Source organism: Diadema antillarum, unplaced genomic scaffold (assembly GCF_040938485.1).
Source record: "Diadema antillarum isolate AM-2024a unplaced genomic scaffold, OU_Dant_1.0 seq00000693_RagTag, whole genome shotgun sequence".
NCBI classification, from domain to species: Eukaryota; Metazoa; Echinodermata; class Echinoidea; order Diadematoida; family Diadematidae; genus Diadema; species Diadema antillarum.
Window position 1 is genome coordinate 3,666,308 of NW_027271598.1, and position 27,339 is coordinate 3,693,646.

Consider the following 27,339-nt stretch of genomic DNA (forward strand, 5'->3'; position numbering starts at 1 on the left):
ATATCATCACACTATAATCATGTTTTTTTTTATTTGCATCCAAAATACTATAAAAAAAAAAACATAAGTGCTTATCGTCAATAATATAGCAACTAGCATCCATTCCCGACAAAGGTGATTATTTTTAGATTATCACAATGCAACTATCATTTCATGTGAAATATCCAAGCTTTTGTTCTTCTTTTTTTTACTGTCACATCAGTGAGTAGATCTAATGAAGAATTGCACTGTTTTTCATTGTTGGAAATAAAATATATGAAATGAAACATTTGTGTAGGGCAATGGGAGACTTGTGAGGTAATGACATCATCCATCCTCACCTGATCGAGTATTTGCATATTCATATATGCAAATATCATTTGCAAATATATATAGGCCCTTTATACAGTATATATGCATAATGATACAGTGGACTCCCATTATAACGAAGTCCTCGGGACCGGCAAGTTTCTCTCGTTACATCGAAATTTCATCATAACCAAACAAATAAACAATAAAGAACAAAGAGCGGATAACTTTGCCGCCTGAATTTTTACTTTGTTGTAACCGGAATTGCGTTATAACCATGTTCGTTATAACGGGAGTGCACTGTATCTATATGGTTGCTTTGTAGTCCTCCTATCATGGTTTTGTAAAATCATACAAAACTAGAAACTTCCATACCTTTATTTTAGATCTGCACTCGTGATGAAAAGTTTGTCACTAATTTGATATAATGAGCTTACTGCATACATTGCGGCCATCTTAGGAAATATATGACATTATTTTTTCAGTTTACTGGTATTCAGAAGGACAATTTAGTGCCTGGATCATTATTAAACTGTTCTCACTCTAAATGTTTTCATTATTTTCTTTCCATAATGTTTTAGTGTAATAATCATCTGAAGGATTCTGGTCTTACGTGTTCATTCAAAATGAGCTGAACAGATAATAAAGCATTGGTTGTGCAGAGCTATCATTGTCATTGAAGTACTTGCCACCATGATGCAAATTTTATCACAGACATGAATAACTCTTTTCATAAAATACTAATGTGTACTCAGTCACACCACACCATCCACACGGCTTCATTTCTGGTGTTTGCTCCTCATGCAGTGGAATTAGACAAAATTCCAACAAACAAACAAACAAAACAAAACAAACAAACAAACAAGTTAACAAACAAACTTCTGCCCAAACAGGCAACCTGTCAGAATTACGAAACTCATTTTGCCTCATGGTCTGCAGTAAGTACAGCAAGTAATATGAGAGTTAGCTTTATCTTACTCACGGCATTGGCAAATTCATTACACAGTACATGATCTTATTTCATTTTGTCTAAACTTTAGCAAGGGACCTTGAAAAATACACTACACTCGTGGTTGGTGAGGCCTTACCCCAGCATAAATGTGTATGTGTATGCCACCGAAGGATTCAACATTTACTTATTGGATTATAAGTGAAGAAATCTCCAAAAGTATTTTCATGATTACAGGGTCATATTTTTTTTTTAAAGTTTGTGTTTGTTTGTTTCTTTTTTTTTGGAAGGAAACCAAAACCTAAAGAGAAATGTGGATTGAGTGAAAGCGGCAACATTAGTAGGACACATCTGGTAAAGTTTGAGGAAATCGGACAATCGATGCAAAAGTTATGAATTTTTAAAGTTTTGGTGTTGAAACCGCTGAATGAGGAGAAAAAAATAATTTTTCATGAAAATTACACATTCCATAGGGTAGCAATTATTCTCCCTGCTTTCTGAAAGCGGTTAGTCAAGTCCTCTTTCATTATGTTAGAAAAGTGAATTTGTGTGGAATTCCCTTTATATTTTCTTTATATTGTTGTCCACACAATATGATGTCATAACCTCTAGTAATCTCCTCATCCAGCAGTTCCAACACCAAAACTTAAAAAATTTATAACTTTTGCATTGATTGTCCAATTTTCCTAAAACTTTCACTGATGTGTTCTACTAATGTTGCCACTCTCACTCAATCCACATTTCTCTTTGGCTTTTGGTTACCTTTAATGAGGGAGTTTGATTATTGACTATAGTGACAGTGGATCGATTCTTTTCCTTGTCTTGTCATTCTTTCCATCTCTACTCCTCTATATGTTGTATTTTTCTCCCTCTATCTCTCACCCCCTCTCTCTCTTTCTGTCTCTCTCCCCTTCCTATCTCTCTCTCTCTCTCTCTCTCTCTCTCTCTCTCACTTTCTCTCTTACTTTATTGTTCTTTAGTGACAAGGGACGTTAAATCAAAATGCAAGAAGTAATTTCCTTCTTTTCTTCCAACACTCATCAAAATAGATCAGTAATATATGTCTTATAGGATACAGGTCAATTGATATTTTCATTCACTGATTTTTTTTAACATGTGTATCCTGTGTTCATTGAATGCAGAATAATTTTTGACATTTCTCTCATTTTTAGATACAGACTGTAATTTGTTCAGTATTACAGGATAAGAAGCAGTGCCCTCTGTTGTTAAGCGGGCATTCAGTTTCATGAACTATTGTATCATACACAGAAGTAGACACAGGTAATTCTGTAGTATTATACTGCACATATCTGAATTATGTGCAATACAGGCATCTGCTGCAAGATGAAAACTAACTGTTCACAGGAACATGGTCAATTTCATAAACATTTGAACCTTCTATCCATGGGAACTCTACAGCAATTTGTGATGTCATAATTGCAGAAGAAAATCTAAGGGGAGTTTTACAGACAAATTTTTATTTAGAGACATCAGCAAGAATGAACCTACAGCTCTCAAGACTGTTTATATGCATATGATATACATATATGTATATTTGAGTTTATGTTTGTATATACAATTATGTTATAGACAGATAGAAATTTTAGAAAAAGTTGAGGAAATGTTTACTTTAAATTATATTCTTTGTACTTTCAGTAGACTTTTCACTAATCGCTATGTATTTATTAAATCCGTGTACTGTACAATTTTGGAAAACTTTCCCTATAACAGAAGAATTTCATCCTACACTTCTATATACTTATTTATGAATATACCTCGCCAACTATTTTTGCTTAATTTTAATGATAATAAAAAATTTAGTTTGCATTGTATATAGCATTGCTTTGACAACTGAGATGCTGCATAGATGCCTAACCTTTAGTTGTGTGTTCAAAATGTAGTCAGTTTCATACCTTTTGTTATTGCTGAATGAAAAGAAAAGAATGTAAGAGATGATACCCAGGCCAGGTGTCTTTTTTCCCCTAGATGTAATTGGATGATGGCACACACTTTTGACGATGTTTGATGGAAATTCCGGAATCACATCTATCCCTTGCTACAGCTTTAGTATACATTACGTACATTGAATTTTTTGTTTGTGTTCCACGAGTTTTAGGCTCATACAAACCAATGAATGAAGTCATGAAACTCTGCAATATAAAGTATCAAAATAAAATTCTTTTATTGATAAAAGCCATATCAATGGACAAATACATCTCAAACATAACAACAGGAATTGCAATCAGTGAAGATGGAAAACAAGGAGTTAAGTTTATGCTAAAACATAAGGAGACAGTTAGGCACATTAAAAAAAATTTAAATTTAAAGCAAATAAACTAACTTTTATGAAATTCTTGTTTTATTTGAAGTCTTTCCCAATGTCTCCTTTTCCACAAGTTGGCAGATCAATTCTACAGATGGAATGATCTGTAGCATTTAAAACCATTTGGTCACTTTAACAAAAGTTAACTCATAAAATGTAAGCACAAGTAAATTCCACTGGATTCAAAACTGCCAAGACTTTACTTTGCCTATGGCTCATGAACATTTTAAAACATAATGCATCACCTAAAACTCAGTATTGGCAAAATGGTGTGAGACTTCTTCAGTGATGCAATTCGGATGGCATTCTTGCATTGCTAAATTACTTGGTTGACAACAAGTCAAACTATTTAAAACAAAAATGAAGACATTATACACATTTCACTGTTGTGAATAGTCGAGGAGATATATCACAACAACAAAAACAACATTGAAAGGCATTGCTAAGCACAATTGGTGACATCTGTGGAGGCATGTTAAAAACAAAAACCACCTTTACAGGTATGAATGTCAGTGGACAAAAAAAGCAAAAGCCAGACAAATTCTATTCAACTTGATATACAAAAAAAGAAAAAAACAAAAACAAAAACAAGATGTCCAGAGGGAAAACAATGTGATTGGCATGCTTTCCTAAAAAATGTCAATGTAGGTTACTTTAGTGAGAAAAGAATGCTACAATTAACCATGAACAATGCTCTCTTCTACATCCATAACAAAGGATCAATACATCTGGTTGAAACAAGTTTTTAAGAGGCTTTGTTTTAAGAAACAAAATTTTCACAAAATGATGTAATCACATATCTTTCAAATTGAGAGATACAAAAATCACAATGTCCTGCCCTATCAGAAAACATGTAATTTGAAATAAACAACAGTTAATATGATTGCTTTTCATTATGTTTTGATTGCATTTCGCGATGGACAAGGATCTCTTAAACAGTTTTTTTAAAAAGGGGCTGTGGATACTGGTAAGTAAATACATCAACTATAATTGCACTTGAATATCTACTAGCACCAATTTAAACACATAGGGAATTAAGGCACCTCTTTATCTTGAGTAACTTTCAAAATTCTTTTTTTTTTTCCTGTCTCTATCTCTCCTGCCAACATGTGCAGAGCAAAGTCGGGGAACAAATTGGAAACAATGTGCTTGCTTGATTCTTGTCCACCAACTGCAGTGAACATGGTTAATGTTGATAACCGAAATGTTAGCCACATCATTCATTTATGACCCATCCCCATAAGTACACCAATAAAGCTGTAAATATGGTGATTCGATTATAACTTTCTTTATACAACTGTGCTGTCTTGTGGCTATCTTTTTCTTCTTTTATTTGTGGGAGGGTTTGGGGAAGCGAGAGAGAAAGAAAGGAACAAATTTATATTTCAAACTCAAAATCTGGAAGATAATGCAAATGTCAGAGTGAAATACCAAATGTTCAGCAACTTTATATGATCGGGTGAACTTGACGATTGGTCAGAATTTCTGCCACTCTGTGAAATTCTGACAGCAACATGGCATCATATCATTGTGTAACTTTGCAGAATATCAGATCACTTTAGCCCTGCATTAAAATATCCATCAAATTTTACCAAATCACTGGAGAACTCCTCAATAGCATACACAAGAATTACACATATGACTTAATCAATCACAGAAATATTGAAAAGAATGTAAGTTTACACTGTGAGGTTATGCCTAAGGCTCAGACTTTAGAACTAGATCAAAGAGTTACAGGTTTAATGGACTGCAAGAGAATAACAAGATTACTGAGAACTCATTAGCATGCTGTGAGACAACAAACATAACAGATTTATCGATGCCATATTGTTTACTTCTTTTTACACGACATACATTAATACGATATCACGCAAATCCATGGTCATTACAGGATATAGAAATATATAATATATATAGTCAGATGGAGCATCTTCAAAGCAAATGAATTGAATCACAAAATACACAAAAACCACATGAGAATTAACCAATGCTCAAAATCTCATTACAAAATGAATACACTTATAGATATATTCACAGTATGCATGGACACACCATTCTTGCTGCTTCTCTGTGTAAAAGAGCTTCAATGTACAGCCACCTTGTCGTGTGTATGTACATAAAAGATTTTTTCTTTCCTCCCGGCAAGACTGGATAAGTCAGAATGGAAACAGAATCTCCCATCTCACGAAAAAGGATGCCCAAATTAGAAGAGAGAATATCAGCACATATATACATATAACATTTACAACAAGGCCTCTGTGGACTCCCCTTGGGCAATGGCACTACATCTGAATACTATTAAAAAGGCAAATGCTACATTTACCTGATTCTACACGTACATGAAATATATACACATCATCGCTGGCTTCCACACAGGGCAATATACAGGCTATCTGGGTATTGGGGGAAATAGACTTTAGTGGTTTTTAATCTCACATATTGTTAACATCAGCAGGCATTACTGTGAGAGCATTCTGGTATCACACATTCCAAATTTCTGCATGCGCTGCCCCTACATATTTTTCTTCCTTCTCATCAAGACTGGTACAAGTCTTTGTTCTGCAGTGACATAGTACTATCAGAACCTTTCTCTTTTTTTTTTTTGTGACCAGACACTGAATCAAATCTACAACTCCGTAATATTGGTTATATCCTGCATATTCTGTTTTCTTCAAAGTTTCATGTGCCTACATTTCTGAATTGACAAGCTTAAATAATGATGATTGAGTCCGTCAAGTCAAAACTTGTGGCTAGCCTCTTCTGCCTTTGCAAGAACAGTCACCCCAACAGAGCATAATGACTGTATATCACACCAGAATTATATTTCGATCCTGGTAATGCCTTCCATGTTTTCCATGTGGAAGGTATGGGGCTGACATGTATGCCTAACAGCTAAATGAGGAAATTACAGTTGTAACCCATTGAGGACTTGCTGATTTTGCTACAAAATGCATTCCCAAAGACCCCTGCCCGAGTATACTCCGGAATCGTCCTTAACAGGTTAAGCTATCCTTTCTACGTCACTGAAAAAACAGGATATATTTCCACAGGAATGCAACAGATACACATTTAATCTTTATTTCACAATGTCATATCTATTTTTCTAACAGGCAATGGCAAATACCTGAATACTCCACCTTTCCCCACAAGCTGAAAAAAAGAACTTTTGATAAAAATTCACTAACAGCAGTCCCAACTTTGATAGGGAAATACCTGACAGAAGTGTGAAACGGAACAATTTAGAGTGGGGTAGCCTGGCTTGTGGATATAACATAATGTGTTCTTCTTCTCTGGTGCACTGACAATGTAGGAAAAAAAACCATTAATCAACTGAGGATGTATTTGGGCTGATTCTGCTATATAACATACACACCTGCCCAAGTACACTCCGGACTAGTCTACAACAACTTGAAAAGTTGACAAAATTCTGCACATTGTAATCAAGTTAGAAGACAAAGGGAATAGGTGGAAGATCAGTCCATTTGATGTATTGCAATGTCATAGTTTAAGGCTGTTGTAGAAATAATGTATCATACTTCATTCCTTATTCCTAAGTCTAATATATGCACTAATCATGTCATCATCCACAGACCTTACAGAGATCTTACTTGGTATGACTTTATATAGCACCATTTGATAGAGCTGCTAACGTTAGCACACATTTTCAAAACAGAACGATAGGAGTCATATTTCTCTCACCCTCTCTCACACATTCTCTCACAGACGACTAACACTCATCGAAAATGACAATATTGAGGTATATACACATATATCGATACATTGCTCTATACATATCATACGAAACTGAAGAGGTGATAGAATAAAGCAAAATACAGGACTCTGCGACAAATGTCATCTTGTTTGCGACAGAATCCATCATCATTTGCACAGTTGAGGCAAGTCTGTGCTTGTGATGTCACAAACTCAAAACATCAGTCGCGGCAGAAAGCATCAGTATGGCAAGAAAGAGCAGACTACAGTCTCTTCGAACACATTGCTGGCGTAGAATTGCATCAACAATCTGATTACTTATATTTCACTATCATTTTGAACTCTTTCCCCTTTAATGCTTTGCTGACAGAGCTGGCAAGTGTGACGGCTGGGAATATTACATTCTCCTCAAAGTATTTGTTTCCTTGGATGCAGAGACGCAAGTTGTCAACAGCATTGTCAAACAGGAAGCAAGTTGCAGCACCAAAGAATGTCTTCTCCCACTCCATCTCAATATAGATGCTTTCCCTTCTCTGCAAGGCCATCAAAGAACCAATCAAATTTGGCGTCCTTATGAGGGAAAGTTCCTCCAGCATTTCTTTGTTGATTCATGATCCATCATAAGGTCATATAGCTTGCAGTGTTACCAAATATTGGCAGCATTGTATGAACATCATAGCACCACAGTGACTCCATTTTCATCGATAGCATCATTCTTTTGTTTCAGGGTAGAATTCATTTCCTTACACAGGTGGAAAGGCTGGTCTAATAATGCACTGGGACCTCCACTACCTTGCTGTATTCTGGCGGCGGGTCGTCATTGCCGTCCGAGCCATAACCACCTGAACGGAATCCGCTCGATGAGTCGGATGAGACAGACTCCTCACTCTTGCTGGTGCTGTTGCCATGGCGATGATGATGATGATGGCCCGTGTGGTGATGATGGTGGTGGTGGTGGTGGTGATGGAAGACAGGGTTAGACATGGTCTGCTGGAGTGACTCCAGGCCCGGCAGGCTGTTGTGCCGATGCAGCACTAGACGCGACGATCCCGTTGTCGTCGTCGTCGACTTCGTCGCGGAAGAATTGTCCAGGTCATCGCAGGGGTCGGATGAAACATCCGTCAGGCTGGCATGTATGGAGGTCGGCCGTCTCTCCAGGCTGCTGCACACGGGCCGCTCATCCTCCAGCTGGTAGGTGGAGGTGCTGGGGTTCTGCTGGTAGCCAGACGTGCTTGGAAGTGAAATGTCTGTGACCTCCAGGGCGTCGACCCCCATCACCACCTGACTGTCGGTGGATGATGTGGCAACGACCTCGCCATCCTCATTGTAGAAGGAGATTGGCCTCGACGCTCTCTGCTCATCATAGGCTACATCAAGGTCCAGGTATTCCTGTGGCACAATGAGCACATCAAAAGACTTGAGGATTTGACAAGAGGAAAGCAATTCAAAACACTGATTGTGTAGTATATTAGATACTCCACGGGCTGATGTTAAATATCAAAAGTTGAACAAGGAGCTCTTTCTACGACAATAGACTAACAGTTGTTCCCATCAATCAAACACATTTAGGCCTATCAGACACCATGTGGTGCAATGAACTTAGCTTCATGTCATGATCACTGAGGGGCAAGATGTTATTGTGTTCAACATCGGCAGGTGTAGTAAGATTATTTTCATTGGGGAATGATCTTGATCATGTCACGAGAAAGAGCTTAGATTACCATTACTGAGTACGAGTGGACATTTTTCATGCATCAGACACTGGACATCTTCTAAATCAAATTTGAGTTAAAAAAAAAATTCCTCTTTGCCATCTGTGTTAAGAAACAACTGAGTGAACCGCTGCAGAAACAAGCATGACAAGATGAAATTAAACAAGGCAGAGGTATGATGGTGAGCTACACCAACCTGCTTAACGTTGGCTGCTAGCTGGTCTCCCAATTTGTGGACCAAGTCGCTGAAGTTTGGTCTCTCCTTGGGTTCAGTGTTCCAGCAGTCCAGCATGATGTGATAGCTGCCAAACAGAAAGATACAAGCACATGCAAGTCAGCAAATATGATGGAACATGTTTATATGTGCCCATACAATGTCACAATTCCTGGATACTTCATAATATTCAATCCCCTGATACTCAGGCAGACTTTGGATAATTTTAGACATACACGGAACTTTGGTGGAGCTCAGTTCTAGGGATTATATAGGCAATGAATATTTGATGAATTGTAAGAAAAGAATACATTTGAAGAATACAGATGTCATCATAATTGATGAAATATCATGTGACTCCACCCAATTAATTTACTCTACAACCTTATTGTTGAAGAGTGCATTTGCTGTTGTAGCGGTATTATAGGAGTATCAAGTCTATAATTAAAGAGTGTCATATATCATGTCCCTAGTGAAAACGAGTGGGAGGAATATTTCGTAGAGTGAGCACAAAAAGGAGACTATTCCCTTTGACTATTACGAACTGAGAATATAAAAACAGGTGCATTCATTCTCTGCTGTTGCGCGAGGCCAGAGATTCAACTGAGGCTGTTGCTGCTTACATTTCGTGTGGCGCGTAGTCCGGTGCACACATCCGGTAGCCACTCTTGAGGCGTTTGTAGAACTCCTCATCCACCACCACACCAGGGTATGGGGAACCGCCCAAAGCAAAGCACTCCCACATGAAGACACCATAGGACCACCTGCAAATTGGTAACATATATGTCAGATCGCTGCAAATTGGCCCTCATCACACAGTACTCGGTCACGATTTTATAAGAAAACATTTCGAATCAAGGCAATCTATTGTCACATATTATTTCACTCATATTCCATCTTCTTTCATATTCATAGAGGTATTCTTGGTAAACATTAAAAAAAACAATAGGAGCATTAAAATAACCTCCAGCAAATTAAGTACTGTTAGATTTTCTCAAATAACACTTTTATATCAAATTCACATCCCTGTGGGAGACATCAGTGGAGTCTAGTGAAAGTAAAGTTGCTAAAACAGTCGGACCTTCACTGAAAATCTGCATGGAGGCTCCACTTAGCCAAGTTACATCATATTTTACATCTACGGGTGTATAATGTCTGTAACGACAGTATCCCACCACATCAAGGTCAGCTGCAGAGGTGAAAGGTTATCAGGGACACACTCAGAAGATGAAGCGAGGTCTACATGAGTAAATTAAGGACAATAAAAGAGACAATGACACATAGATACTCACACATCGCTGTAAACGGTGAAGACCTTGTCAAAGATGGATTCTGGCGCCATCCATTTAATAGGAAGACGACCCTAGGAGGAAAAACAACACATTGATGAGAGTCTACAGTTATTTCTACATGCAGGTGACAAAAGTGTGGATCTGGAAGTGAACAATATATATACCCATAAATCTGATTGAAATCTGAAAACTTTTGTAGTATCACTGGGTGGATAAAGCATTAACCCGTTGAAGATGTGTCCCGAGAATACTCGGGTATAGGTGCATGTCTACAGGAAATGTGTGCTATAGCAAAATCAGTCCATCCTCAATGCTCTACAGCAGTGCTTCTCAACCAGAAAGCCATGAAGCTTTTGCAGGTGGGCCATGATATCTTCTCAAAATAGGATTAAAAAAAGATTTGTATTCAGTCTAACTAGGCCTTAAAACAAACACACAAACAAACAAACAAACTTTGTAGGAGTCAAAGTGGGCCTCAGGTTAAAAAAGGTTGAGAAGTACAACTCTACAGAATAGGGCAGGTTTCCTTGTTTAATTAGTAGACTCTAGAAGGTTGCTCAGCTCAATGATAGCCAAGCACCAAATGATTGAAACCATCTGAACTACTGTCATTATCATTACAGCTTAAATAATTACATCACAAGTGTTTTAGCACAGTGGTTCAGTGAGGAATAACGCGACCTCTCTAACTGCATGTTTCCTGGGAACTTTTGATTGTTTTAATTTGATTCATGCATGCTCTACCGGGCTTTCAAGTTCTTTTTTTTCATATTCCCAAACCATCCCCTAAGTCTCCTCTTCTGATGCATCTGTGTCTGTCCAAAGGAAGTTCTGTAATTTTTTTTCTCTCTAAAATCAAATAAGTACCAAAACTTTAGAAAAGAAGCTTTTGACACAATTCCATGTTTAATGAGATGAACAAAAAGCTATGCTTAAATTCTCTGCTCCTACTTGGCATCTGAAAAATCAAGCACCTTGTGGTTTTCTGTTAACCAAAATGTATTTACACTTACCCCTGTCTGAGTCACATAGTCGGGATCTGAGTATATATCTCTGGAGAGACCAAAGTCACAGATCTTGACGATGTTATTCTCCCCCAGCAGTACGTTTCGTGCAGCCAAGTCTCGATGAATACACTATACAAAGGAAGGAAAAGTCACTGAAGTTAGTTCTCTGGAGCAATGAAAAAGGCCACAAGAACACAAGGAGAAAGAATTGCTTCATATACTTCAAGGCTCATCTTTGTTAAAGTCAGATGTTAGCAGAATTATAAGGCAGCACAGAGTTAATCACAAAAATGTCCTCGCTGAAAGAAATTTAGCATTTCTTACGAAAGAAAGCTAGGTAATAAGTTGCCATCTCCAGAGTGGAAAGACTAATCTCCTTTCACTCATAGTTACATATGTGTAGAGCGCCACCTGGAGTCCAGGGGTAGTGCAATAAACATGGCCAAGGGCCAAGTACACTGGAATCAGACATGCCCAAGACTGATTCACGTTTGTGACCAGATTAGCAAGTGATACGACTGTCATATCGAGAGAAGATAAAGAGAGAAACAGTCACCTTCTTAGATGCGAGGAATTCCATGCCCCTCGCCACCTGGAATGAATAGCAGATGAGATCCTTCAGGGTGAGTGGTTCCTCTTTCTCCATGTACTCAAACACATCGTCGTCTCCTACTTCCGTCAACGAGCCCCCCATGTGGCTGGCCGCGCCCGCCCCCACCTCGCCCCTGCTGCTGCCCCTCGAGGACCGGTTGGTGGTGTTCATTGGGAGAGGTGACAGGCATTCGGGCTCAGCAACATAGTTTTTCCGCTTGGTCTTGAGGTAGTCAGACAGGTTGCCAAAGGGACAGAACTCCGAGATGATGTACAGATCTGGCATGGTGGAGAGGAAGGAAGGATTAAAATCACTGTCAAATAATATTCATATTTATGCAGAAGTAGCTTTAAAAGTCAATGATTTACATTTAAGGGCCTAAGGAGACTTCTCCCTTGAAATGGCCGGCTTTGCAATCCATTCTGTAATGAACATAGATCAATAACCCTAACTTTCTTTAAAACAAGCGTATTGGGTGTTCTGCGTTTGTTGTTGTTGTTGTTGTTGTTGTTAATTCAATTTGTCCTTGTATATTTTCTATTCAAATGAAAGAAATTGTGTAAAGGAACAGTGAAAACTAAAAAATGTATCAGCTACATATCAGAGTGCTGGTCCAAAGAGAAACTATATAAAAGCCTTGAGACAATAATTATCATACCTTTCTTTGTGCAAGCTCCGAGCAGGTTGACGATGTTGAGATGCGGGCCGAGGTGGATCAACATCTTTAGCTCCGTCATCAGGGCCTTCTTCTCACTCTCTGCAGCATCCTCTGAGGTCGAGACCAATGACATTTACACAGCAATTAGTACAAAACTGGCTTCAGGTGGCAGACAGTTCATAGCACACAAATATCACATTGCACATCAATGTCAGAACAGAATATCAGACCACAAGACATTCACAAACTTGACACAATAATAGTCGAAGGGAGTCTCAAAAGAGAAAGTTGATTGTTTGATGCTCAAATCTCCTAGTGGAAAGGATTAATGTGATTGCTCTAGTACCTTCACCCGACATATTCGTGGGTTTCACGAGGCTATACAAAGTTTTGAATATTAAATGTCTCTGTAAAAGCGTTGCAACCAAAAAACAAAATGTATGTGTCATTGTGGATAATACTTGTGTTGGGGTCAAAACTTTCATCCACAGAAAACTCTTTCTTCCATGAGTTACAGAAAATACATTTAAGCTGCACAAAAATTGTACATATGTACAGACACACATGAGCATGAACACACATACAAACACTCAAAACAAGCACAAAACAGTAGACAGAAGCAGTCATCATACCTTTCAGCATTTTTACTGCAACAACTGTACATGTATCCACAGCATCAATCCCAAAAGCTGAGGCCTTCATGACGCGACCAAATGCACCACGCCCAATGATGGGACCTATTCAAAGAAACAACAAGTTTGATATCTTAACCCATTGCATGAGGACAAGCAGATTTTGCTATAAAACACATATTTCCCATTGACATCTGCCTGAGTATACTCAAGACTAGTCTTCAAAAGGTTAAGCTGTTTATTAGCATCATAACATGATTGGTAATTGCACTGTAATGAACAAAAAAGTCCAAACAAATTAGAAAATGACTAGAAGTTTCACAAATGACATCTGTTCAGGAAGAGACAGCATATCAGATAAGTATAATGAAATATGTAAAACCTTGACATCTAGCTGGTTTTGCAAAGTGGAGCTCAACTGGTCATTTGCCAGGTCCATTACAAAGGTCCCCAGCCCCTACTAACCTTTCATATGCACATGAAATATTTGATGAGCATTTGAAATGACTGAGGTATCCACAAACAGAGTAAAACAAAGTGATCCTAATAAAAAGGTGGGCCCCATCTTTCATTAGGATTGCTTTGCTTTGGATATCTCAGCTATTTCAAAATCAATTTTCATCAAATAAACTTTGAATTCCACTCAGAATTATATTCTCTCTCATATTTCTTAACAGGTTTCTCAGTATCTCTTAAAAGAAGTTGAAAACTTGAAGCCCCATCTCAACCAAAACTATATCATCCCTTTAATGCTTTAAGAGTAACTGCTACACCCTTCATCAGGATATGGGGGGGGGGGGGTAGAGATTGGTAATCACCTTCAGATTTGCTACCGCATGCAAAGGGGGGGGGGAGGCGGAAGGGGATGAGGATAGCGATGATGTCACTCACCTATCTTGAGTCTCTCTCGGGGGAATTCCCACTTGGAGTCATAGGGGAGGTGTTCGCAGATGTCCAGCAGGTCGTTGTAGTCGCCGATGGAAATAGGCAGAAGCATGTCGTCTCCACCGGCGATGTATTTGGGACGCAACTGCGGTGGGATAGACAAGAGGGACATACAGGGTTGAGTGAGGCGGTCAAGAAAATGTATCATAAACTATGCTTCAATCATTCTTACTTTCACTCTCTCTTTCTGTCCTTCTCCATCATGTCTTTCACTCTCCTTTAATAACACTTTTAATCCTTCTCTCTCTCTCTCTCTCTCTCTCTCTCGCACACACAAAAATCCATAAACAATGGTCCATTGATGTGCTTTATTCTTAAGGAATTACTGTATAAGTCTGTATAGCGAGTCTAATTTTTTGCGAATCGGGACTTACAGGCAATTTCATGAGTGGAGTATAGCACTGCACAGAGAAATGTATGTGTGTATTTCACATTCATATGGGGATCAGAGTTGACATTTTCAAATATTTTTAAATTGGCAAATAGCACCTGACTCGCAAAATTTGTGAAAATACAAAACCATCTGAAATCTTCCATGTATACAGTACTTTTTGTGACTGTTTGATGTCTTATCTATTTCATGTATTATTTTGTATCTTTCAATATCTTTTTCGTATTACCTTCTTGATCCTGAAAATGATGATTACAAGGACGATGACGGCAATGAAGAGCACGGCCACTGCCACGAGGGCAGTGTTACGCTTGGCGGTGCCAGATGTTTGGAGATGAATAGGCTCTCCACTGAGGTCTGAAAAAGAGGGAACTCATTCAGTTACGATGACAAGTTAGAGCATTTGGAATGCACAAAACCCTGTCAAAATCTATGATAATGATACAACAACAAGGGAGGTGATGGCTTCAAACAGATTCCTGAAAAGCTCAGTAGTATCTTTGGAGAGTGGAACCACGTACTGGACGAGTTTGATTGCAGAACGCTTTAAGTGCCATACTTAAATATTTTGAAGTAAGTCAATCATCAGATACAGCAAAATAAGCCTAAATGATACCTCCCTTGTTGCATAAAAATGAATATTCTTTAAGTTGTGATAAAAAAAAAAATCATATCTTATTATTTTCCTTGTATTTTAGCATGTTTAATTGCAAATATCTCAAATTGACAAGAATGGAGTTGACTTGTTTTTCAATTGAACTCTTTATCTTTAGCACCAGCTTCACACCCACCTATCTTGAGACTGACGGTGCGGATGCCGCTGCCCAGCCTGTTGGTAGCGTTGCAGGTGTAGGTGCCCTCTTGGGGCTGGTCGATGCCATGAAGCACCAGGACGCCCTCGCTGTTGTTGTACATGTGTGCTGGGAGGCGGTGCTTGCCGCGCCCCTCGGTCACCTCCCCTTTCCCCTCTTCCCCCTTTTCCTCCTCCGGCACTTCCGGCTCAAAGTGCCAGACGATGGTGGGCTTGGGGTTGCCTCCGTCGTGACACGTCAAATTGGCCGCGGCACCCTTGGCAACCAGCTCCACACTCTCCTTCACCTTGACGTAGGGTTGCTCTGGAAAATCAGAGTTTCACAGGGAATATTTTTGGCGATCGTCAGTCAAGTAATTCTGAGATTGGCAAAAGATATTTCTCTCAATGTGTGATACTGCTGCCACCAGCCAGACACTTTCCTCTCTTTCCATGAAGTGATATTCTCGACTGACAAAATCTTGCATAATGGTTCTTAAAGCAATACATTTCAACAGTTTTCTCGTCATTAAACTCGTCCTTATGAGTCATATTTACTTCTTCAGTGTGACATATGCCACTATCATAGTGCATCAAGGGCACAAGCTCTACAAGTTTTACCAATAAGTTATTACAAATCTTTTCTCTAGCTTTCAATTACTAATATGATAATTACATCTCAAAGCTATCAAAAAAAAAAATCCCCTTAGGTTTAGGGTAGAGCCTAATAAAAGTTCAGGGCCCTGTTTTATGAAGAGTAATGATTGATTATATTTCTATCATAGAAATTATTGATTGATTATCGATTGATTATATTTCTATCATAGGTCTATGGCAGCCTGTGTGGTAAGGGAATTTATGATTGATTATATCTTTTGGTACAACAGGGCCCTGGAGTATCATTGCAAATAGCCTGTTACAACGAGAACAACATTGCTCTATGAAAAGTTCTACTCTCATCTAGATACATTACATAAAAGACCGATAAGCATTGAGGGCAGATTCCACCATGTACCTTGGACAATAATGAAGGCTGAACTGTTCACATGACCTCTCAGGTTTGAAGCCAGGCACATGTAACGGCCGCTGTCGATGATGTCGATACGTGTGCGCTGGATCTCGGAGAACATGGTGATCCCATCCGAGAGCGTCTCAGAAATGGCCAGCGCCTCCAGAAGGGTGCCATCCTTGTACCACGTGATGGTTGGTGGAGGATCACCGGTCGCCTCACATCTCAGCGTGAGGTCCTCTTTACTCTTGTCGATGATGGTCGTGTTGAAAGAACGGACAATCTCAGGGGCTTTGGTGGCTGGATAATGGACATCAAAGGTTAGGAAAAATGAGATGATACAGTCTATAAGGTATAGCATAGATACATAGACAACAGAAGATGAACTAATTGCCCATGACAACAAGTTGGGTCAGGTATGTATCCAGTTGCCTCATTCAAGACAATGCGAAGCATCAAGGTTGTAGTTTGGCCATCTGATTTTAATCCGTTGAGGACAAGTCCCAAGTATACTCGGGCAAGTGTCTATGGGAAATGCATGTTGTAGCAAAATCAGCCCATCCTCAACGGGTTAATATAGCAAACCCAATCTACACCAGTGAAACATATGATGAAGTGAGAGAAAGAATGAGAAAATGAGTGACAAAACAACTCTTTGTCACTAAAAGTGAATGAAAACGGTTTATAGAAGTGGATGATAAAGAGATAATGAAGAATTACTACAGGCCCCTTACCTCTGACAGAGACAGTAGTGGTACTGGTATGTTCTCTCCTATGCTTCCTGTTGTTGTTGTTGTTGTTGAGGATGTTTTGGCCAACGCACATGTAGACTCCATTGTCAGAGCGACCGACATCACGGACGTGGAGCACCGATACATTGGAGAGGCCCTCAGAGTGCGTTGTGATGGTGATGCGCTGGGCTCGGGGGCGCAAGAGGCGTGTCCTGTTGTTAGAGCTCTTGAATTTCCACTGCAGGACGAAAGAGAATCATACAGATTTTGAATATTCCCTTTGTTAAGTTTGACAGACTTAACAACATTAAAAAAGTGTTCCCACTGACCCCGAGTCATAGTCAGCTATTGCTAGAATCTTGCTCTGTTTGTACATTTAATGTTACTTTATTTGAGTTTACAGAAGACATTTAACCTAAATAAATGCACAATGAAACTTACTCTCCAAAAATGTTAAAATTTTGGAATAGAACAAAGAGAAAAATAGTTAGTGCTTTACATAATACGAGCTGAATTTTCTCCTTTGAACTCAACACCGGTAAACAAAAGTAGCAATTACAGTGACATTTGTATACAAATGACGCACAGGTCTGAGTGCGTCAGTCGGAATTGCGTGCATAAGGTAACTATGGAATGCTTAACCCACGAGGCGAAGCCGAGTGGGTTTAGGCTAAATTCCATAGTTACCGCATGCACACTATATTCCGACTGACGCACGAAAAGACATGTGCGTCATTTGATTTATAGAATGGGTAATTTTCTTGTCAAAAACCCAGTTTTCTATCGTGTTACCCGATGACAAAATTACTGGATGCATTTCCTTTTGGCTTTCCATAAAGGGCATGCATACCCGTACTTACCGTTTTTACTGGATGCATGGCCAGCCATGCATCAGTTTTTACTGGATGCACGGCCAAGCTGAGTGCGCGAACGCTTGCTTTAGTGCGCGAACCTTTGTTACAAGTACGCGTACTCTTGCTAAGTGCGCGATAACATGTTTACCACTGTGACTCAGCGTGCGGCCAGTAAAAATGAACACATAGCTCTCGACCAATCAGATCGCAGGATTCTCGCTACCCATTCTATAATATGTAATGACCATATTTTCTTCTGCAACATGAGTGAGAATTTCTGTTCAAAGGAATGGAAGATATGATGTTTGTAAAATGTCCAAGTAGCCTTCTTTTAAAGAAATGGGAGTCTCAATCACTCAATCAGTTAAAAATGGTGATATCCACACATTTGATTCCTCACATGAAACATTCAATAAGATATTCAAAAGTTCTATCATTCTGTCATCATTAAGTGATAAGAGACAGTTTGTTATCCTCATGCTATTTAACTAACATTGATCTAAATATATTTGCCAAAATGGAAAGCTTCTTGCACCTATGGACTAGTACACACTGTCTGTCATAATCCACAGGCAGAGTCATATTGCTTATATATTCTCCAGAGGAGACATATTAGTATAAATAGATGCTTTATACGAATAAATATATTGTATATAGTGCACCTCAACATTCGGAATCATGTAGGGGCTGCTCTTGCATGCGATGGTGAGGTTGTGCTTCTCATACACCTCCTGGGTTTGGTCCACGATGGACAAGCCTCGGTCCACATCTAAAAAGGAACGATCAATAAAGTCACATGTAACCTGGAACCACATCTACTTTCTCTTGGCCTGCACATAATGAATGTAAACCCCATGGTTCTGAAAACTCTCATATGTGAAACTTAATCAGGTTGTTACACAACATTCCAATGTCAATATTGATATGAAATATGCAACAATAAGAATAAAAGTCTTGCAAGGCATAAATGAAATGAAAGACAACAATGCATTATTAGTGAAGTGTTTTTTTTCACCAATTACCCTTCCTGTTGGACTGAGGCACACAGCTACACTTAAGTGGGCTTGCTAATCTACAACTAGGTCACGTTTGAATGGATTGCTGAATGCTGAGTAAAAAGCTTGGTAAGTTATGCAAAGTGCCCAGCCATGTCAAAGGGTTAGGTATTTCAATGATATATGAGACTTCTTATTTGAAGCACTCTAGTAAGAATAACCCAATGCTACTCCTTTTAAAGTTGCATTGTCTACTATTACTGCCTTCTCTCATATCAAAAAGATCAAAGAAAGCATCTAAAATAATGAGGAAATTCAACAAGGAGCCACACCTGTTGGGATGACCTTCTGGTACTTGATTCGCGGTTCAAACCAGGTCGAATTGACCACACAGCGCAGCATCCTGGGTTGGGTCAGAACACTGACATCCACGGCGACCTCCGCCACATGGTGATTCGGATGGAGGCGAGAGGGGAGCTCCTTCCAGCGACCAGCCCCGCCCTGCTGCCTGGGCGTGAGGCAGGTGGCATCGGGCGTGGCACATTCCCCCCACTCCCACCACACTCTGGAGATGGGGCGGCCCACCGCTGTGCAGTTGAAGATGTAATGGCGGGTGTTGAGGAAGAGGACTGGATCACTGGGGTCCAGGGGGGAGGGGTGCGGAGACACTGTGATGGATATTTCTGGTTCCACTACAAAAATGTGAGGAAAAGAGAAAATGTGTTAAGAATAAATGAAATATGTGCATTATGATAAAAATGCTGTGAATGTTTAAAGTTTCCACAATCCATTTTTGATGGAGAAAATTTCCACAATCCATGTTTGACGGTGAAATAGTCTACATTTGGTTGTCATTGTATCATTCAAATTAACTAACACTCAGAGTACTACTTTTCTTAATACTGTACATCAAAATATTTCTGGGACTTCCAGAGACTCCAACTCTCCCGCTTTCGACGGGAGATCTCCTGCCGAAAGCCCATTTTTGCAAAATCTCCCGTTCTCCCACTTGAGATTTAATTTCTCCCACCCTGGCTCCTTGTCTCCCACCCTGGCTCCTTGTCTCCCGCTTGAAATGATCTCTTACTTAGTGTCATCATATGTCGAAAAATAAGCATGAGATAGCACAAGGGAGCATCTAGAACCCTAAAGCTTTCAGGGCCCGCTTCAGGGCCCTGTACCCCGGCCGGAAGGAACTTCGGGCACATCAAGTTGGAGTCTCCCAGTGCTAGGGGTTTCAGGCGATAGAATCTCCAGATAAGAAGGTGCTTGGGGTTGGAGTCTCTTGACTTCATTTTTATTGTGAGAGACTGCAATGTTAGAATCCTCTATGCCAACAACATACTTAACAGAATATCAAACTAACCATTCACATATCATAAAGGTTCTCGGAAATTAAAATAAAAATTTAAAGAATAGTGTTCATCTCCCAGAGCATATCTCTAATGCCACCTGTTTGGTCACCAATGATCTTACCATGGACTATGACCTGAATGGTGATGCTCTCCTGGACATCTCCGTTGTCGCCGATGAGGGTGTAGTTCCCGGCGTGGTCCTCCCCGATGTCGGTCAGCCTCACCAGGGCCAGGTCCTGCTGGATGCGGCCCCTGATGCGGCGCCGCTGGTTGATGAGCCCGTCCAGCTCCTCCCCGTCCTTGAACCAGGTGAACTCCGCCACGGGAAAGTAGCGCAGCAGCACCATGATCTTGTCGCGCTCTTGACCTTTGACCAGGTGGAGCACCCTCCCTTTCAGTGGGTTCATGTGGATGTACCCTTGGTCTGATGTTTATGGATTGAAGAGTACATAAGTGACAAAAGTGCCTTGATGATACCTTGTAAGCATAATTCCAGAGGTAATACATCATAAGACCACATCAGGGGCGAATCCGGGAATTCCGTAAAGGGGGGGTTCACCCCCCATTTTTTTCTTTTTATTTCTTTTGTTTTTAACCAAAAATAAGGGTGGCAGGCCCGGTACGCTCCCCCTGGATCCGCCACTGCACGCACTACAAAACACTGCACTGTACAACCAGCCTGCTAAGCAAACTTTGCAGTGTTCCAAGAATTACCTACTTCCAATGAGTCTGTAAGATTTGTGGTCAGTGGAACTTGGCAACGTAACATACTTCCTGGATTTTTTGGTGTCATTAGCTGAGGAGTACTTCAAAGGACACCCTGGCACTTTTCAGTGAGTACTCGGCTATCTGAGACAATACTGAACACTCACTTTTTATCAGCATAAATACTTGTGTACTCAATCAGAGACACATTTTCTGTTGCTATATATGGAGATAATTCTTCAAGCTCTGTTTTCATACATTTTACATAAGAAAAAAAAGTTCTCTGAAATTTATATAACAGATTAATCCATAAAACACAAAAAAAAACTCATATTTGCAGACTACCCCTGGAAATAGACTATGAACACTGACTTCTTGACAGACTCTCCTATGGGAATAGAGACTTTTCTTTCAATTAATTGCATCTATAAATACAGGATAATTGCTGCTCTATTCAGAGGGAAGACTACTTACTTATATTTTCAAAAATTGGACATAAACCTACCCAGGGTTTCGACCTGTGTGCTGGTGTTGCCGCTGCCCTTGTGATTACTGGCCGTGCAGGTGTAGGTGCCGTTGTCAATGGCACTAGCCTCATTGATGATGAGGGTACCCATAAACTGGCGGTAGGCACGGAATGTGTTGGAGCCCTCTACAGGCACCTTGACTTCCTGAGAGGTCTTTCTGATGATGTAGTTGTTTGGATCGTGAGGGTGCTACACAGACACAAATACAAGAAACTAACTAATAAGCAAAGATTAGAATTTGTGATGTGGTGCTTTGACAACTTATGCCAGGAATACCATGGTAGATATCATTAACACTGCCTTTACTAGTGGGTTGTGACAAATGTTTTCTTATAGATACTACAATAACACAGACATGCCACATGTGCTCTTCAGCTCTACACCAATGTTACACATTTTCTCTAAAAGACTGTTACATTAAACTGGCTTCTTGTAATTGATTATAGCTGATGCAAAATTTACCTGCCTTAAACACATTATGACAGTCCTTTGCAAATGGTAACGCACCCACTGTATACGCTGTTATTTTCGTGTACAGATATTTTCACGATTGATGAGGTCGCAGACATTTTCGTGAGATGTTTTTGCGAAACGACGCCAATGCTCAAGTTGATGATCTATTCACAAAGATAATTTCGCGTGTTGTTAAATTTGAGATCTAACTGTGATTCGCGATCTAACTGTGATTCGCGAAATTTGCGAAAATCAAACCCTTGCGAAAATAACAGCTTATACAGTAGTCAGTTAAAGTAGTTGAATCCACTGAGGAAGTAAAGATACTGGATACATGGGAGGTGTGTGCAAGTAAAGGGAGAAATCTGGTTATCTGGTTCAGATTGCTGAGTTTATTCAGTTTTTTTTTTTTGGTGATGCACTCATATCATTTAAAATTGTATGATGATATTTTGCAATATGAATTCATTAAATTTTATATTTAAAACAAAGTAGTATTTGAATAGTATAATCTATGTTCTACATGTTGTGTTTTAATTGATGAAATTATGTTATTTTTAGGTCATTTTACTACGTATACACAATTATCGCAATTCAGCCACTCAGCTGTGAAGATAATTGAATAAACCATGAATTGAAATGAATTGAATTGAAATATGAATCTTACATTGAGTGCTGGGTAGCTCCACTCCCACATCACCTGGACACTGAGGGGTGCGTCCACCTTGCAGGTCACATTAAACGTCTCCCCGTGGATGACCTCTATGGGACTCTCAAGCCTCGGAGCTGGGATCGGCGCCTTAGCTGAAAGGCAAGAATAGCAGGGACAAGAAAACAAAACACATGGTGAAGCTTTTCCTTTATGAGCTCATTGTAAGGCGTATAGGCACTAGTACTCTCTCGTACTGATTTATAAAATCCTTTTGATGTGCCCTTGTGAATTACTCAAAATATATACATATATGCTCAAGATCATTTTCTTATATCATGTTATGTTCTGTGGAAGAAGAAATAAAAATAAACTGGACTGAAACTGAAATTGAAATATATAAATATAGATAGATAGATAGATAGATAGATAGATAGATAGATAGATAGATAGATAGATAGATAGATAGATAGATAGATGCACTATTCAAACCTTTCATTAAGTGTTCAATTCATTAAAAACCAAAATGTACTTTTGTTTTCTTACAATACAACCGGTGGTGAGAGAGAAGGGTGACTTACGATTATGTTATATCAACAGAAGAGAGTAAGAAATATTTGTCAAAACTTTTATGTTTTGTCAAAAGTCAAAAAAGTAAAAAATTGTCTTTCTTGTCTAAAACAATCGTCAATGTTAAAAGCTCAAATTTGCATTATATAGATTCACATTGTTTAATTGTTTCAAACGGTGTCAGGGAAAAAGATTCTCTCTGAAGGATCATTCATCTTTTTTTTTTTTTCAACTGACAGGATCAGACATAAAGTTGGCTTTTTAAACATAATGAGTATAGATAGTTGATGGGTGCACACCACCTGGCATGAGGCGTAACGATGGGAGCCATTTTGCCCCCCATGCCACGAGTGGGGGAAGAAAATTTGTAGAGTTGCCACTGTCACTTTTTTGGCAGTGATGAGTGATTAAACACTTCCTGCAGTTTGCCAGGTTTCCATGGATATTGTAAAGGATTGAGACGGTTAATTTCAGACCCATTAGCTTGAGTAAAGGCTCAGTGACGTTGAGAGTATTTTCTTTGTACTTTTGAGGTGAACATGATGTACACAATTCATCCACAAGATCTCATAATTGCTGACTTCATTTCAAATATTGTTATTAAAGTTGATGTGTGAGGACCTATTCAAGAAATAATTGTGCTATTTCTTGACCTCTACTTACAAACTTGAAGTAGGTAAAAAGATAACATTCCTCACTCCAGCCAATGGAATTAAATCAAAACTGTCTCTCTCTGCATTAAACCTCCATGACTATGGTAAAGGATGTAGTTCACAGAATGAATTGAACTGAATGAAAGTTGAGAACAAACCAAACAATTATGGTACACAAAAAGATGGAATACGCTGCCACACAAGGAACATAGTCCTATGCAATCTTAAAAGTGAGGATCACTGTCTTTGCTGAAACAAATGTACATTCGTCAATCATTAAACTAAGATACATCTTCTGTGCAACTCTGCAAACATATCTTGTGTTTGCTGAGATAGCAGTTTTTCTTGGCTTCCTCCTGCAACACTTCCTACTGTTTCAATCTTCATTGAATGAATATCTCTTTACATTTGGATGAAATTATCCAAATAATACTACTACTACTACTACTACTAATAATAATAATAATAATAATGATAATAATAACAATGATAATAATAATAATAATAATAATAATAATAATAATAATAATAATAACAATAATAATAATAATAACAATAATAATAATAATAATAATGATAATGATAATAATAACAATGAATAACACTTAAATAGCGCTTACTGCTGGTGTTGAAAGTGCATTAATACAAGACAAAGAAATCAGATTCAAATACAGAATGTAATTACTAATGTTGTGATATAATAACAAAAAAATATCTTATATTGGGTCAGTGTGATACAGACGGCACTAAAATGACAGACCCTGATCGGTTCTCTCTTCCGGCCCCTATGGGCTCAAGGACATTGAGGCAAATTTCAGCTTAAGCATCTTATTACAGTGGTGCCATCCTGACAGGCTCCCCGATTATTTAGTTTGTGAGTCAGGTATGAGATTGGCTTGGATCAAGGCTAGCTGTGTCTGAGATCACCTATGCCTAAAGCTTGTGTAGCCGACAGTCTCTATGGGTCATGCGTACCCTCCCTTCCTCATTCTGAAACTTTTATATGCAGTATGGTAATCTATGATGGGTTATCATCACTGTTTATTTGTCCTTGTGAGACATTAAAAGTTACCATAAATATAAGCCTGCTCCTTGTGGATCTTTGTGACTGCAGGACTCTAAACCTCCCTGTTAGCTTTGTGTACATCCTAGACTTATTTAATGCATCATATCGATCCAAACGTGAGTGACAGAGTTATTGTGTTTTGTAATCATATACTCATATATCCCTCTCTCCCTTTTCTTATTTCTAAACATCTTGACCCTTTTCCCCCCTTTTTTTTTAGTATAAGCTAGCAGAATAAGTTTGCATTTAACATTTGAATGACTGAATATATAATTTTCTAGACATACAACAAGCCTATCATTGGACAAGGAAAGAAACTTAGGGAATTAGAGGACTAATTTTCAAAGTTATATATGATAGCTCAACACATTACTTGTCAGCCAAATAGCAAATCCTAGAATCTGCCAAGTAAAGCGTCACAGTCTTACTGTACCCACTCAATCTGGCACAGCTGTATTAAAGTAGAAGTCATTTATTAAACTACAGTCATTGGGCCCTCAAATTACACCACCTCTGTTCTTATCAACACATGACTAAAGGTACTAAACAGCACACCTGAACTAATATAACAACTATTAAGACGTACTTAGGATGATGTATCTTTTGACATTTTATAGAAAGTGGGATCTGGTTAAAAGGATAAATGAATGACTTGAATATCACTCAAACTCGCAGAAGGATTATTACATTTCGAAAGGTGCTGGTCCGTGAGTGACAGCTTAACCTGAATGCATAAGCCCTATACAAGGTGAGAAGACAATTAAGCTGTCAATCATACTGAAGGCAAATTGGCAACACTCCATAAACCCACAGTCTGGTTGGAGGAGAGGAAGTCTAACCCATCGCTCCAATTAAAGGCCTCTTCCGCTCGGAGAAACTATTTTAAAGTCTTGCCTCAATTCTTTCAATGAATAAAATGTGAAGTAAACCCACCTGCCCTTTTCAATGTCCTTCATCTAATAATATGGCCATTAAGGCTAAATGATAGCTAGCCTTCACACTGTATTCTACTGTTTATTGTTCGCTGTTTGTCCCTCTTTTCAAGGATAACTAATAATAACGACCTACCAACACTGATTTGTTTTTTCTTTAATCTCCAGGAAACAACTTTGTGCTGTGTATTGTCATAGTTAGTGTGTGTATTATATCACATCAATTTCAAATACTGGAAGCTGATTGGCCATTTGAATAGCCAATGAGTCTTGTACTTCAAAATGATTGCCACTCGTGCAACTCTAGGATCATGAGCCAAGTGTGAATATGTACGTTCCACTCAAGGCACCATACAAGAGGCTGAAACACATTTTTCAATGTGTAAATGTGAACGCAGCTGATGCATCTGTATTACTCTTTAAAGCAAGTCAGCGACAGCACGCCATGTCAATCATGGCTGACTGTTCATTTGGCATGTATCATCATTATGTTGCCTTGTAATAAATTGGGCAATATCTGCAGTGAATGTGAACAGTTATCATCAGCAATCGCTAATAATGTCACATATCAGTCTCTCCTGTTTCAAAGTATACCATGAATCTGTAATACTATTTGTGCTACTATTCGTGGCATACCAGTATCATCATGTCTTACCATCTTACCGGACCGACTATCTTGAATCTACACTTTCACTTTAACCCATTAAGGACAAGCTGATTTTGCTATAAAACACATTTCCCACAGACACCCTCCCCAAGTATACCGGTGACTAGTCTTCAACAGGTTAAACATAACAAATACACACTGTCATCAACCAAACTCACGTCATCGTCTTTCCCTTACGATCATACTCGCAAGTAAAACCAACTCGTCAGCCAATGGCAGTGGGAGATTCATACAGTCTACAATTTTAACCCAATGAGGCTACCATACCTTCAAACTGGATGAAGACGAATTTGTCGGCGGTGAGGTTGCCTTTCCTGGCCCGGCAGCACAAGATGGGATGGTGGTAGTCGCTGTAGTTGCCGGGGATAGAGAACCCCATCCTCGGGTCAAAGGTGATGCCAAATCCTTCCTCCGAGATGTTCTCCTCAGAGGCCAGGAGGGAGACATTGATTTTGGGGTCGGTCACCGCACAGGGGATGGTGAAAGGATAGCCAGCAATGACCTTTGACCAGTATATGGACTTGTCCACAAAGAACCTCTCCTGACCTGAAGAAGCAAAGGAAAAGAAAGCAGAGAAAATATCATACTTCCTTTGTCATTGGACACAGAACATGGGCAACATTATATCATGCACACATATTTTTTTTAAAAACTTTTACCCATTCTTTC

At 39.1% G+C, this 27,339-nt stretch overlaps 1 protein-coding gene across 1 annotated transcript in view; it reads right to left on the reverse strand.

Moving 5' to 3' along the window:
• Positions 1-8,036: 8,036 nt before the first annotated feature.
• LOC139737500 (vascular endothelial growth factor receptor 1-like) overlaps positions 8,037-27,339 on the reverse strand; it is an 85,545-nt gene continuing 66,242 nt past the window's right edge. The window contains exons 8-25 of the mRNA XM_071648172.1: positions 26,938-27,216; positions 22,801-22,937; positions 21,659-21,869; positions 20,570-20,872; positions 18,761-18,867; positions 17,248-17,482; positions 16,520-16,813; positions 15,506-15,829; positions 14,944-15,071; positions 14,270-14,408; positions 13,379-13,483; positions 12,747-12,857; positions 12,053-12,366; positions 11,503-11,625; positions 10,490-10,560; positions 9,821-9,961; positions 9,180-9,285; positions 8,037-8,660 (exon numbers count right to left, since the gene is read on the reverse strand). Coding sequence (XP_071504273.1) covers positions 8,037-8,660; positions 9,180-9,285; positions 9,821-9,961; positions 10,490-10,560; positions 11,503-11,625; positions 12,053-12,366; positions 12,747-12,857; positions 13,379-13,483; positions 14,270-14,408; positions 14,944-15,071; positions 15,506-15,829; positions 16,520-16,813; positions 17,248-17,482; positions 18,761-18,867; positions 20,570-20,872; positions 21,659-21,869; positions 22,801-22,937; positions 26,938-27,216 — 3,752 coding nt within the window. The remainder of the gene's footprint in view (positions 8,661-9,179; positions 9,286-9,820; positions 9,962-10,489; positions 10,561-11,502; positions 11,626-12,052; positions 12,367-12,746; positions 12,858-13,378; positions 13,484-14,269; positions 14,409-14,943; positions 15,072-15,505; positions 15,830-16,519; positions 16,814-17,247; positions 17,483-18,760; positions 18,868-20,569; positions 20,873-21,658; positions 21,870-22,800; positions 22,938-26,937; positions 27,217-27,339) is intronic.